A 14,533-nucleotide genomic window follows, 5' to 3' on the forward strand; every position below is an offset into this window, starting at 1 on the left:
CTGCCGTACATACATGGCGGCGCAAGATGGCGACCTCTCTAAAGCAAGGCCCTTGCTATATATATATAAAAGCATAATTATAAGGCTACGAAAACCAAACGAATTTTATTTTATAGCGATTATACACTTGTATAAACATTAATGGGTAGAATATTCAGATTCAGATTGACAATAAACCATGCCAAATATTACACACTGGCCCTTTAAGGAACTGCAGTTTTAGGCACTTTGTGTTGGCTTCATTTTTTAGGCCCTGGAGGTTGTTGCTTGGCACCTACACTTGGCTCTGTTTTGGGCTCCAGAAAATGTAGTAAGCAATGGGGGGCTTTGGCCAATCACGGGCCATTTTCAGAGAGAGCAGCTGTCAGTTATGTCAATGACTGCTTGTGAACTGTCAAACTAAGTAGTGCCAATCAAACATGAATCAAGATTCTGTTACTGCATTGCCTCAAATGTTTTCAGAAACGTATTTTAGGATGCATTCACACTGGCGCTATTTAGTCCGCTTTAAACGAACCCTGGTCCACTTCCATGGATAGTTCGGTTCGTTTGGAGTGGTGTGAGCGCTCATTTGAACTCTAGTGTGGACCAAATGAGCGAACCCTGGTAAGCTTGAAAACTGGGGGTCTTGGGTCACTTGCAAGTGAACCCTGGTGCGGTTCAGTGGGAAATGCAAATGGACTATTCAGCGAACCAAAGAGAGGAAGTGATGTAGAGCGCAGTGCATTTTGGGTAGAAAAAAACAATGCCAACAGCACGAACCGGGAGAAGCAGAGGTAAAAAAAGAAAAAGTTGGAAAATGTCTCGTGGGCAAACGTGGAGTCGTGAGGAGGTGCAGCCGCTTATTGATATATGGTCAGAGGACTATATATCGCAGTTGCTTGTGGCTACCCACAATGGATTTCCGTTTTCGGTCCTGGCCAATCGCTGAGCCGGGTTTTCTTCTTCTTCATGCTTTTTTTCTTCCTGGTCAGTGGTCGTTTCGGGCAATATTGCCCCCAGACAAACAGCTGTTGTAACTGCGTGACATTATCCAGGCAGTTTGGTCCGTTTGAAAAAGTGCAGTGTGAAAGTGAACTGAACCAAATGAAGGTGTGAAATTTTTTGGCATTCCCCGCCCAATCAAACCGATTCCCTGGGACTATCCTGGTGTGAATGCGTCCTTAACGTACTGTTTAGCTGTAAAATGACATAGTTTGCGACCTGACTCATTTTGAAGCTAAACAGTACACTTAAGTATGTTTCTGAAAACATTTGAGGTAATGCAGTAACATAATCTTGATCCATGTTTGATCAGCACTGCCTAGTTGGACAGTTTGACTGCAGTTCACAAGCAGTGATTGTCATGATTGACAGCTGTGTTAGAGACTCCCTGGCTGTGATTGGTTGTTTTCATAATTCTTGCAAATGCCAGTAGGAGCACAGTAGGAGCACTTTGAGGAGGCAGAGGGACATGATTATTTTTTCTTACAGATTATCTGCCCCATGTATTGCTGTCAGGATAATGTGACAGTTGTCATATTTGCTGAGAGAATTACCTGTACTGTAGCTTTAACTCTTTGATGACTGAATGTATTTGGTTCCCCTGGGTCAAGTTTGAAAGACAGGCAAGCACACTAACTACAGTCATTCTGAAAATGCATGTGCAGGCACCTATGTGCGCTGTAGCACAAATAAACTGGCATACACAACATTTGTATGCGAGTTTGTCCGTCCTGCTTTCAAGGTGACAGTTTCAGACTGTCTAAGCTCTTATTTGACCCCTGAGAGTATGTATGAGCTCACTCTCAACCCCCCCGCTGTCTCCGTAAGCACAAGTTATTGCACAGAGTCTTAACTTTGACTGCTATCTGTATCATTATTTCATATCCCATGAATTCATAATGCTATCATCTATATTCACCATATTAGACACACTTCTCAGAGGCAGGCCCTGATTTCCCTCAATAGTGAGAACAATGTCTTCTATATCCAGATTTGTCATTCCCTATCTTCACGGTCTTGAGCCATCATGTGGAAGCACTGTTATCTGACATACAGATTATGTGCATCTGCGTGCGTGTGTGTCTGCATGCGCACATGTGCTTATTTATGGCGGAGTACCAGTACAGAGCCATGCATCTGTGTGTGTGTTTCTCCGTGGGCTCTCTCTAATTGTACACGTGAAATAAACTGCAGATGCTTTACGAAGTCAGAATAGAGCAATTAAATACCCACAGAGGGGGGGAATCGTGCAGTGACGACAAGAATAATGTCCCACCATGGACCTGACAGCCTGGCTCAAGAAAAAATAAATGCGAGGAGAGGATTTATCCATGTTGCACAATCATGGATGGAAATAATGTGATGCCCGAATAAGAATCCACAATGCAAATGTAGCTGTTTTATTCACTGTGTGTGCAGCTAATGTTTCTCTCTTGGTTTCATGCCTTTTCCTGTTACAAGAAATGTCTTCTTCCTCCTGAGCCTACTGCTCAAGCAACTGTAAACTTTATACAGTTTATGCAACTACTCTTCAGTGAGAAATTACTTGAAAAAAAAAAAACAACTAAATGTCTTCTTTGCTATCTGCTGAAAATTGGTCTGGCTTTGGAAATAGTTGCTTGAAAGGCACAAGGTTGGCATTCTGTGTTGAAATATGCATTTCTGCTTAAGAAGAATTGAAGACCAGGCTGCATCAGTCACTGCAGCCCTAATGCAGGACAGATGCAGGATACATTCATGGTGGAGGATGACGCTTTTCAGTGTCCTCATAATGACAGAGACTTCAAACTCTGGGGGGAGACACGAATAAGCCCGGGCCAATATAGGCAGAATGAGGCTGATTTTGCCATTATAGCGGCGAGCTCTTTTCCCTCTTGGATGGAAGCCTGGGCTGACAGTCAAACATCATTATGAGCCAGTGGCCTTGCAGTTTGTCACTGTCAGTGCCTCTAAATAGAGACTTTGTTTTCAAGATTTGTAAAGATTTATGACATTCCAGGCACTATTTAAGCGATGATGCACAACAAAGTCATTTTGTTTAATGCGAAGCCACTTTGAAAAATGGCAGATTCTGCGGGTTGTGGGCTTATTTCCTCCGAGCATGGATATAATACGAGGCATTGTGCCCGTTTTTTAATCTTTCTTTCAATCAGAGGAAACACAGATGTCATGAGAAGTGTTGGGGTATTGCTGAAATGAATGATGACATTTTCATCATCATTGTTGAGTCCACCCCTTGAACCCTGTCCCTAAAAATCATTTGCGAATTTCTATGAGTTGTGGGTACAAAGATCTAATGTCAGCCAGAAATGAATCGGCCTAGTGACCTTGCTAAATACTTTAATAAAAGATTCACTGTGTGCTGGTGGACCGGATATTCTTGCTATGAGTGCAAGTAGCCAACACACTTATTATTGCTTCCCAATTCCTTCCTTGATGTGTTGCAGTTGTGGCCTTATCTCTCTTTACTAGACTGTAAAGACTCCCCTATGAAAGAGATAGTGATCGTGTAAGAAGGATATTATACATGAATCACTGAAATTGTTTCCCAAAATGTATAGGCTTTCACAGAAAATCCTGTGGCAGCACCCCCAGGAGATCGAGGAAACACCACACAGGCCAAGTGAGGTCACTATAATTTCACTGCTGAGTACCACAGGTGCATGTTCCCCCAGCTCCCTGCAGGAAGATTACAGGAACATCGTGGTCATTTTTCTATAGGGTAACATTTATTACTGGGGCCCTCGATGTGACCGAGTCCCACGTTTCCCAATGAGAGCACCCTCCGGCAGCGCCCTCTGCCGGCGCGCAGAAACTCCCCTCTTTATAAAGTGCCGTGATGCCTCGACACACATGCAGTCAGTGCAAAAGAAGCGTTCACTCCCTCCAGAGGAGCGCACAGCTTTTTGAGGGAGCCAGTGGTGAGGGGGAGAAAAACAATCCAGTCAGCGTTTTGTAGCACTTTCAGATGAGTTCTTCTACCTCGTTAGAGATATTGGCATAGCTGACAGATCATCTGACGCCAGTTTAAGGAATGTTTTAGGGACAAATTGTCTCCAAGGGGCAATTGGAGCGGGCAGTCTGAGCCTTTATAATGCGGAGAGATCAAGTCTCAGTAGTTTGTCGGTATGAACGCAGCGCAGACGGACCCTGAGAAACTGCTTTCATGGATTGACTGACTGATTGATTGGCGTTTGATTTTTTTTTAATTTTTCAGTATCAGAGGATTTTTTTTCCTGTGTCGTGGTTAGTATATAATTCTGAAATTAAAAAAAGAAACCCTCAAATCGTGGATTATTATCATTGGGAGTCGAGGATTTTTGTGGTGCGTCTGAGGATATAGATTTGTTTTTTTACAGTGATCCTGCGCTTGGGTCAAGGATCCGGAGAGGGGAATTAACCTTTCACAAGGTGGAAATATAAGTCGTATTGGACCCTAACTCATCTCTCTTGCTGCTGAGTCCAACATGAAGTCTGTCACTGTGTGGATGTGCGTCCACATCTTTCTCCTGCTCTTAGGTGAGAAGTGAAATGTGGAAATATCATATGCAATTATGTGCAAATTATAATTTGTGTAGGTCAGTAATTACTGTCAGGGGGCATTTTCTGTCCACTTTTCACATGCAGGAGTTGTTTGAGGGCGCAGGGTTTATTCTGATTTGGTTTTTAATATGTGCAGCACTGATGGGCGTTCATGCTGTGGCCGGGTGGTTTGATTAGATTATGTTTAATCATCAACCATAGCTGGAAACTTAAGTTGGTCTATGGGAGTGAATTATAATGGATCAACTGAACAGCCACAGCTTCAACTGTAGGAATACAAAGCTCACTATTTCCACAGCTTTGAGTCAGTGAAGGGAAAATCTCTGAGGTCGTTGCAGTTACACACTTGTATTTGGTTAAATATGAGAAAATCCATCAGCAGCAGCACCACCACCACCATCATCATCAACATCATTAGCACAATTATCATTATAAGTTTCCACAAACGCCAGTGCGTCAGTTAAAAGCATCTGACTGATCAAGTATTTTCACAGTGAACTTCATATTACTCTCCTCTTACCCGTTGCTCCCTAATACCGATGCAGTATCCCCTCCTCTCTGAGCTCAATGCTCAACATCACCACAAGGGGTCTCTCTTGTCATTTCACCAGAATTTTCTGTTCTCCAGTGTGTGTGTGTGTGTGTGTGTGTTTGTGCATGAGTGTGTGTGTGTCTGAAGGCGCGTTTGAATCTTGACTCCTGTCAAACACCTGAGTCTCTGCTCTGTGGATCACTGTTTACTCTTCGTAGGCTGTAATTTTCTGGTTACCTAGATGTGAATTAAGCGTAGTTCACTTTTTTTTAAGGTAAGATAATTAGATACACTTCAGTGATCAAGTCTTCCTTTAATTACATTTAATAGGAAACTGAAAGCTGCAGTCTAACTTGTTTTGGAGGCTTTAGTTGCACTAAAGTGGGCACAGATAAGCAGAGGTAAATCGCAGAATATTAATTAAAGGAGACATAACAAGACCCTGTGTAGAGACTTGTGTGAACCGTGAAGAATGTGACTGGCTCCCTGAAAGATGCCTTGGCATGTATGAGCATGCGACAGGCCATCAAACCTGTTTATAGGTCCCACATCAACAAGACATCAATGAAAGCAGGTTTATGATATGTGTATGCACTTGCACACACACACACGTGCAGTCACAAAACCCTCACATATTAATATGCTATTTCTGAGCCCCCATGTCACTTATCACCCCCACTTTTGTCCCCTCGTCCCCACCTAGATGAGGCAGCAAGTTCCTGGGAGGGTCCTTCAGCTTTGTCTGTGTCCTTGGCCAATGGTTCTCCAGGGTCTGCGGGCACTGGGTCTGGGCCCGGAGCTCAGCCAGAATGGGTGGACTGCATCCAGGCGAGTGACATGTGCAACCAGAACCCTTACTGCAGCTCTCGGTACCGGGTGATGCGCCAGTGCCTTGTGGGCAAGGAGAAGGAAGCAATGCTGGACAACAACAGGGAGTGCCAGGCTGCTTTGGAAGTGCTGCTGGTTAGTCCTCTGTATGACTGCCGCTGCAAGAGGGGCATGAAGAAGGAGCTGCAGTGTCTGCAGAACTACTGGACCATCCACATGGGACTCACTGAAGGTAGGAGGCAGATGGTTTTACAATTCTCTGTCTCACAAAATTCATATCACATCATGTTTAACTGCATGGCAAATTCAGATCCTCTAATGCACCTTTTTAAGTCTTGCAGTTTCTGTGTAAAACTCCAAATGTATTCATGTCAAATTAGCACTTGCTTCTTTCACGCTTTTACCTGACATTTTATTATGAACGACCTGGAGCTACAGTGTCATTTGTTTCCTTCTGTATTCCCTCTGTGGCAGTGAGTTCAGCTTACATTGTGCTCAATGGTTTTGTTATATAGCAGGGCTCTACATGAGCCTCATGGTCATGTACAATAATACAATGCAATGTAACACTGCTGCAGTAAATTTTCTGTCTGCGGATGTGCAACACGCCTCTATTGATATTAATGTGTGTGACACAGTGGGTTCTTTAGCATTAGAACATTTATTTGAAATGAATGTTCCGATCTCAGAGTACTTTACGGGCAAAGACAAGAGGGATGTACACCACACCCACTGTTGATGCCCAATTCCCTGATGCCCACTTGTAGTGATACCCAGAAGCCCCTGATGAAAAATATATGCTTTCCTACTTTCCTCACCCTCTCGAAGGTAATGGAGCTATAATGGGATTACATTAGGTGGACCTGTTATGGTAGACTTATTGGTTTTCACCTAAAGTGTTCCATATTACCGTGTAATTAGGTTACAATCGTATAGCTCCGTGGCCCTTATGTGTCCACTTATGTCGGACGTAAAACAGCACTCTTGTTGTAACATTGAAACCTTCTGTTTGTTACATTGCAATACATTTAGAGAGCATTAAGTAGCCCCCTGAAATGACGTGGCTCTTGGTCAATCCTTAAGGGTCACAGTGTTTCACATGAAGACAAATTTGATCAAATCAGAGCTGCTGGAGATGCCGTGCCCTGGCGATTACGCTTAAGGGAGGGTCGTAACCCACAAGTGACATTTCTTCATGCTTGTACACATGGCCGGAGTCTCTGTGACTGATATCAGGTGTCATGCCATGTAAACATGGAGGACATAATGTGCTCAGCTGTTTTGACACGTGGGATAATGGTGGAAACGTTGCAAAGTCTCCGAGCTCTGAGCATTCTGGGCTTTTGTGTTGTGATCCGTGAAGTGATTCGCCAGGCTGACTGCTCATAGCACCAGCTACACTTCATCAGACTGATGGCAGCAGAGGGTCCCTGACATGAGTTCAAGGGAAATGTAATGACATGGATGCTCCCCAGGCCTTCTGTCTCCCTCCCTGTCTTTCTCTCCTTTTTTTTAACTCTTTCCCCTTTGTAATGATCTTTCTGGTCTCCCTCTTTGTTCCTTTCTCACTCTCTTTCTCCTCTCAACCAACAAACAGCCGCATCAGTCAAAGTGTTTGTGTTTGAATGCATCATGCAAGTTGTCTGGCTGTCAAGGATAGAGACCTCCTGTGCCTGCAGCATGCCCTTCACAGAGCCCGTGTTCCTTTACAAGCAAACGCCTTTCAGCACTGTCCTGTTTTGGCCCTGTCGCCTTCGGAGATAAAACCGGCTTTAACACAAACGAAAAGCTCTTATAGTGCAGCTTTAATCTAATCACGATCCATTGTGCAGTCAAGCAGGCTTTTGTTAACTGGAAACAATCTATGTACAACATCCATCTCTGGAAGCAAACACGAAGGGCCGAATCCCAACACACCCTCTCGAAATGGTGCTAAACCACTTTAAAAATCATTTGTGGACAAATAAGGAAGGTTTCAACATAGTTGTGGGGTTAGATTACACGTAATGTAGCTTTGAAAGTCTTGTTTAACTCGTGAATGTGCAGAGACGAAGAGTGCACGAATATGAGAGAGAAAGATAAGAAAAACGAGGAACCAGGGATTAAAAGAAGAAGAGTAGAGGTAGAGAAGGTGAATGGACAGACAGAAGAGGGCAGAGATTGTTAAAGACTTGTGTCATTTTGTACTAATGTGATAAGCTCTACATGAAAAGTAAGGTCTGGTGCCTTAAGGGCAAACGTATTCAGCCACTTTGCACGTATATCCCCTTTGCTGCAACCTAAGGCCATTATAAAGTGTAGAAAGCCATCTAGAAATCAGGCTCCAGCTATAAGTTGGGCTGTTTCTTATGACCCATGTTGACCAGGGGCTGCAAGTTGGCCTGCAAGCTTGAGGGCTAAACCATTGTGTCTGTGAAGGGAAAGCTGATGTCGACCAGGGATGGGCTGGGATTTGAAACAATGCCCTGCTCCCAGATCAGCTCTACACAAACGGCACACAGATACTCCACTGCCCCAGGCAAGGTTATCTCGCTACCTTATTTAGGGCGTGTACTAATATTCTTTATTTTTTAATACAGAACCAAGGGGATGTGGTAAACAGTTCAATAAAAAGGGCACCTGTGAACATGAATAATCATGAAGGCCATCAAATGTCTTAAATTTTAATAACTTCAGAATGATGAAGGGCTTTGATGTTCTTCTTTTCTGTCAGAGCAAATTAATTTATGATTTTTACTGTTTAGCCTTTATGAATTTGAAATGTAAAATAAACCATACAGTTGAGCTTGGACTATAGAACAGCAATGATTAGTTGATTAGTCGATCGACAGAAAAGTCACTGGCAGCGATATTGATTATCCATCCAATCATTTTAGTATTTTTCTAAGCAGGTTTCATGATTCTGAAATATAAGCTTTGATGCTTTGTCACACAATTCATGAAAGTGAGCTGGATTTTTGTATTTTTGGTCAGGTACAACATACCATTTGATGACATCACCATGGGCTCTGGAAGATTACACAGGGCATTTTTTACTACTGACTTCAATGACTAAATGATTCACTGATTATGAATATGACGTTGTATCCCCAGTATTACCAGTTTTTCCTTAACGTTGATGATTTTGTAGTTTTACTGTTAAATAAGGGCAATAAAAAAACTGTAAGATCATTTCTTCGCATAATATTTTTTTCCAAAATGTTCACCATCAAAAAATGTTTATATTCTTTTAAAAAAAATCCACAATACATTAATGTAGGATTGTGCTCAATTCTTTACCTTGGTTGAAATTTAGACTTTGTCATAATCAGACCACACATTTTTCATTCTTCATGTGTGAATGAAGGAAGGATCGCCTACGAGCTGTGGAGGTTTTTACTTGAATAACATGTGATTGCATTTGAAATGTGCACATTACTACACGCTTTATCTAGAAGATCTTTTTTTCTATATCAAAAGTACTTTGTCAACTAAAAGACCAAAACACAGAAGTACTCACCATGTGAATCAGCTCGGGGGCTATGCTTTAAATCATGTGAAGAATATCAGTCATTCAAAGATTCAACGCAACCTTGGAAAGATCTGCTTCTCCAGGTTCATTACTTTGCTGCTTCGTCTCTTTCTCTGTCCACTGAGGTCTATGCCATTCAGCTACAGAATGGTTGTGTAAGCACCATAAGGTAAAGCACCAGTAAGAACTAAATATTAACTGATGATAAATTTATCTAATATAATACATTTTAGTTTTGTATGGTAAATAACAATTATATGGTAATAATAAGGATCCATAGAGACTGGACAAGTAAAACCCTTGTCCTATTTTACATGAGGCATTGCGAGTTGCCTTAAAGTAAAGACCAACCAAATCATTTGTAGCAGCATATGTTGAAACATTACAGTTTTTTATGGTTCAGTTTTATGTTACCACAATGCGATAATGAATATGTGGTTAGGGTTGTCTAGAGTTAGGAAAAGATCATATTTTGGCTGAAAATACCTGGTTTAGTGGCCAGAAACACAGCTGGAAGTATCCCTATGTCTTGTTAAAAATACTCCATTTTGTCTCCACATTTTGCTGAAATGTCACAATTGTCCCATTAAAAAAAAAACACCTTTTTTGCCACAAACACTGCTGAAAATGTCTTGACATGTTGAAAAAAATATCTGGTTTTGTCACCACAATCATGGCTGGAAATGCCTTAATGTGTTGTTATATATACATAAATAAATAAATATACCCAGTTTTGTGGTCCAAACACGGCTGGAAATGTTCTGGTGTCTCGTCTAAACTACCCACTTTTGGTGTTTGCTGGTCTGAAACTGTCATCTGCTGCTTGGCACACCATCCACCATCCCCTCCTCCACATGATAAGAAACTCAGCTGATGTAATCTGAACTGTATCACTTAAAAACAGTTGATATGATATGTGCGAAACGCACAAATGTAACATATCCTTGCTTTGCAAAAACTTACCAACATTTTATTCTGTTGACCCCATGTAGATTTGGATGTAGAAATTAAGCACCTGCATTTTGGAGACAGTTATGTTCAGCGATTAAGTAAGGGTTGGTGTGGGTTTAGTCATTAACTGAAATTAAAAAAAGTAAAAAGAATAACCTGCCACTTGTCCTTCTCTCACCTCTACTGATGTCAGAAACAAGACAAGTAGGCTGAAGTGATGGTTATTACTTTCATTTTTTATTCAATAGAGAATAAACTGAGAAAATAGCTCAATTATGTTTTGATTGCAAATTTAAAAGTTTTTTTTCTTATTATTTTTATTTAAATTTTTGCATTTATAGTGGAGGTACTTAATGAAAGGACATTAAACAATGGTTCAAACCGATGAAGGACAGGAGGGATGTCACATAGTGTGTGAGATGAGTGTTAATTATTTTTAAACTGGTACACCATCAGCCAAGCGTCAGCATCACTTGTTCCCACCACTCAGGTGGTGTGACGTCAGTGGACATGGATCAGTGCTGTCAAAATGAATTTCAGATTAAAGTAGATATTTTTCATGCACACTGCTTTAAACCATTGTGTTAAACCAAGCGGCGTGCACCTCTCTTTCTTCCTCTGTGTGATAACTGAAAATGTCATACTTATTTGAAACCCTGACACTGCAGAGTAATCAATCTTAAGCCAAGTCAAACCAGACTCACCATAAAACACCCTGGTGGAAAGACCCTCAAGTTGCAGTGTGTCCTGCGTCCGTGAGATGTAACTGTAAATTACATTAGTTATAGTCCACACACTCAGGAGAGCATGAGTGTCTCCAGCTACATAAGTTGGGTGAGAGGTCTGAATGTTCGAAAGGTGTTTTCGAAGTTGACGATTAGTGCGATGAAACAGTGCACGGCTGCTAAGAAAACACCCAGTGTGACAACAGCGTGACTCAACACCGTCACCATCGCGTCGCTTGGTGTGTCTTGCTGAAAAACCAGCACATTTTAGCAGGAGGTGGCAGCTGCATCTCTGCAACACTTCAAGTTTTGAAATACATTATACAATGGTGCTAATCCCCAGCTATGTTGTGGTGCTAGATTTCCTTCTTGATCCCTGTGCTGTTATTGCCTGCCTGTAGGCTAAACTGTACTGCCCCGATTGGCGAAAAAATCCCAAGCTAAGGTGTGTTATAATGCAAGTCTTTGAGCCATTAGTAATGGTGCTAATGGTGACCTGTTAATTGTGTTTTCTAACGGAAAATGGCAGCTGATTTCAATGTGTCAATGCAGCCGTCCTTGATGGATAATGGGTGGTTTCTGCTGTGAATGGGCGTTGGTGTGAGGCAATGAGGTCTAGCAGTTTGAATCTATAAGAGAAGTAATTACTAAGAAAGAAACATTGGCTGCTACACACAGGGATATTGTATAGGCGGCTGCGGTTCTCTTTCAATTGTGCCCTGGGCCTCATGCGGATATAGCCCTGCAGGATTGCAGTAGAATTGGTAATTTAAACGATAAGTTCCACACCTCTGACATACATTATTTCACAGCCTCAGCTGTGAAACCACAGCCTGGGTCTCAAAGTAGGAAACTGAGATCTTTTGTGAGGACCTTTCAGAGCAGTTTAATTAGTTGGGCCAACTTTCACTGCGGGGATAGAGGAGAGCTCCACCAGTCCTCCACACCAGTCTGAACCAGTTCATTGTGAGAGAGGACTGTATCTTAACATGCCATGACGGGAGACAATTTTGTAAAATTATGTATTTTCTCCATTTTCATGAATGTCACGTCGCAAAGGTCGCCCTCTGAATATGTCACTGCGTCATGCTAATACCACAAGTTGCCCCCCTGATGGTGTGGGAAGTTAAATGAAATGGTCAGTGTGAGAATGCTGCGCACATCACAAGAGGCAGGGAGGAAGAGAAATGGCGAGAGTGAGGGCGAGGACAGGGGGTGAGGACAGGAGGTGAGGAGAGGATGAGAGATAAATGATTTGGAGAGGGGAAAGAGAATTTAAGAGAGAGAGAGATGGAGAAAACCAAAGAATGAAGGAGCGAAAGGAAGAAAGAGAGAGTCATGGGGGGAAGCCATAGAGGAGGGGGAGTTACAAAGGTACACAGTATTCCTGGGTGAAACCATCATTACTATGAGCAATGGTAGCAGTCACCGGCCATTACCTTAGCCATCCACTGTCATAAGCAGAACATTTTTCCTGCCTGCCCCGCATGTCAGGGGATAGGGGAAGCAGGCTCCTGCATGCTGAATATGTCCTCTCTGCTTTCTCCCTCCCGTCGCTGGGAACCCAGCCGGCACTCGCTAGGTGGCTACTTCATCATCAGAGAAAGGGACCTGTCGATAGCTTCAGGATGTGATCAATAAGGTCTTTCAGGGCTCCCCCTCCTTGTCCTTTTCATCCCTCCTTCTCTCCTTTCATCTTTCATCCCAAAATGTGAAAAGGATCAGTGAAATATGGCAAAAAAACCTGGTGCTGTTTGTCCTCGTAAATCTGTCTAATGATTTTCTACCCTGTAAGGTGAAGTGCCCGAGATGACTCCCATTCACTATGAGGCTGTATGGAGTGTGACAGTGTGGCTGAAATGAAGGCCAGGTAGCGGGGTTTAGATTAGCCTTTTATAGCGGAGTGAGTTCTCAGGCTCTCTATCAGAGGGGAGAGTGAGTGACGGCCCATTCTGCTCAGTGAATACTGTCATGATGTGGGCATTAAGACTCACTCCTGGCAGGAAGGTTCACAGCGGTGCTGAATGAATGTGCGTCGCAGAAGTCAACTACCAGGCCCGGCGGCTGTCATCACAGCATGGGTACTTCTCCTTCTCTCTCTCGCGCTGCCTCTCTGTTTGTCACTCTCTGCATCATTAATTGAAATAGCTGCTTGTTGAAATAAGTCAGCCAAGGTTTTCAAAGCACAACTAGGAGCCAAACACATTTGATATATTTAGATGAATCACTTGGGTCGTTATCCCTCAGTTATCAATACAGCAGCGCTAATTATGTTTACAGTAAATATTTAAGTTGCTTAATATCAGCTGTTTAAGCAGTTGTAAATTTACAACATCCAAAATGATGGGGTTTTCTATTCACTCATATTGATATAAAATATAAAATGGTGAGGAGAGGCTGATATATTGGGCTGTGCTGCTGCTGCCTGTTTTTAATGTTCTCCCCAATATGCTGCTATGCCATAAAGATGATAGCTGCTTTTACGGAAGTTTTGCAGGATTTACACCATATTCAACATTTACTACCTGACACCAGGTATTAAAATGCTGATTTAGGTAAGCGAGTGTGTAACTATTGATATTAACGCTACATTCACATAGCCAAAGGGATGGCTTGGAAATTTCAGCGCTCATTTTCTCAGCTGTGTTTGCTCACCACACCATGCTGGATTGGAATTGTGACTTGAAATATTATTCTGAGCTAATCCAATATTCTATTTGTATGGTTTGGAATTGAGTTTAAAATGTCAATAGCACTTCAAACGCCGAGCCGTTAACTGAATTTATGCTTCAACTTGTGTTCTGTTAAGCACAATTTAAAGAAAGATGCATTCGTGGCATCACTTTAGCTTTTCTTTGTTGAAATGAGCACATTATGGGAGGAAGCCGAGAGGAAAGATTAATGCATTTATCCTAATGTAATAAAAATGTGAATGCCTATATTCCAGTGTTCCCTCTGATACATTTCAATAGAATATAAGTGTGCTTTGAGTAGTGCATTAAAGTGCAAGGTGTTCTGGCTGGCCTGATCTCCACTGACAGCTCATTTGCAAACTTTGGGAGCTCTGACAGCAAAGGCTCGGTCACCTTTTGTTACCAGCCGAGAGCATGAAATAACCAGCAGGTCTCTGCAGAGGACCTCCGGCTGTGCTCCAGGCTGCTCAAGCTGTATTAAGCTGCCTTTGTATGTGATTAATACAAGAACAAAGGAAGTGCTGCTATATGTTGTTATATTTAAATGAGAAGTAATATGTAATATTACTATTTGGTCTTGTCTCAAACTGCCCGCAGCAGATAAACAGTAAGCAATATTTAATCAATTTTAATAAACACGAACACAATCAGCATAGAGCACCTTTAAAAACCAAAACATGGTGAATGACAGTTATTAAAATTGACTTCGCTTCCAGCTGTAAATGGTTTGCCAAGAATGTCGCTGAAAAAAAAATCCATTGGACAG

General features: G+C 42.2%; 1 protein-coding gene across 3 annotated transcripts in view; it reads left to right on the plus strand.

The window, feature by feature from the left end:
* Positions 1-3,845: 3,845 nt before the first annotated feature.
* LOC126394319 (GDNF family receptor alpha-2-like) overlaps positions 3,846-14,533 on the plus strand; it is a 54,120-nt gene continuing 43,432 nt past the window's right edge. For 2 of the 3 annotated variants that reach the window (XR_007570358.1, XM_050051072.1), the window contains exons 1-2: positions 3,846-4,503; positions 5,763-6,119. Coding sequence is in view for 2 of the 3 variants with exons in the window: in XM_050051072.1 (XP_049907029.1) it covers positions 4,452-4,503; positions 5,763-6,119 (409 nt within the window). In the remaining variant the exon portion in view is untranslated. The remainder of the gene's footprint in view (positions 4,504-5,762; positions 6,120-14,533) is intronic. The other variant, XM_050051071.1, reaches the window with a different exon arrangement.

This window comes from Epinephelus moara, chromosome 8, assembly GCF_006386435.1.
Source record: "Epinephelus moara isolate mb chromosome 8, YSFRI_EMoa_1.0, whole genome shotgun sequence".
Classification (NCBI taxonomy): domain Eukaryota; kingdom Metazoa; phylum Chordata; class Actinopteri; order Perciformes; family Serranidae; genus Epinephelus; species Epinephelus moara.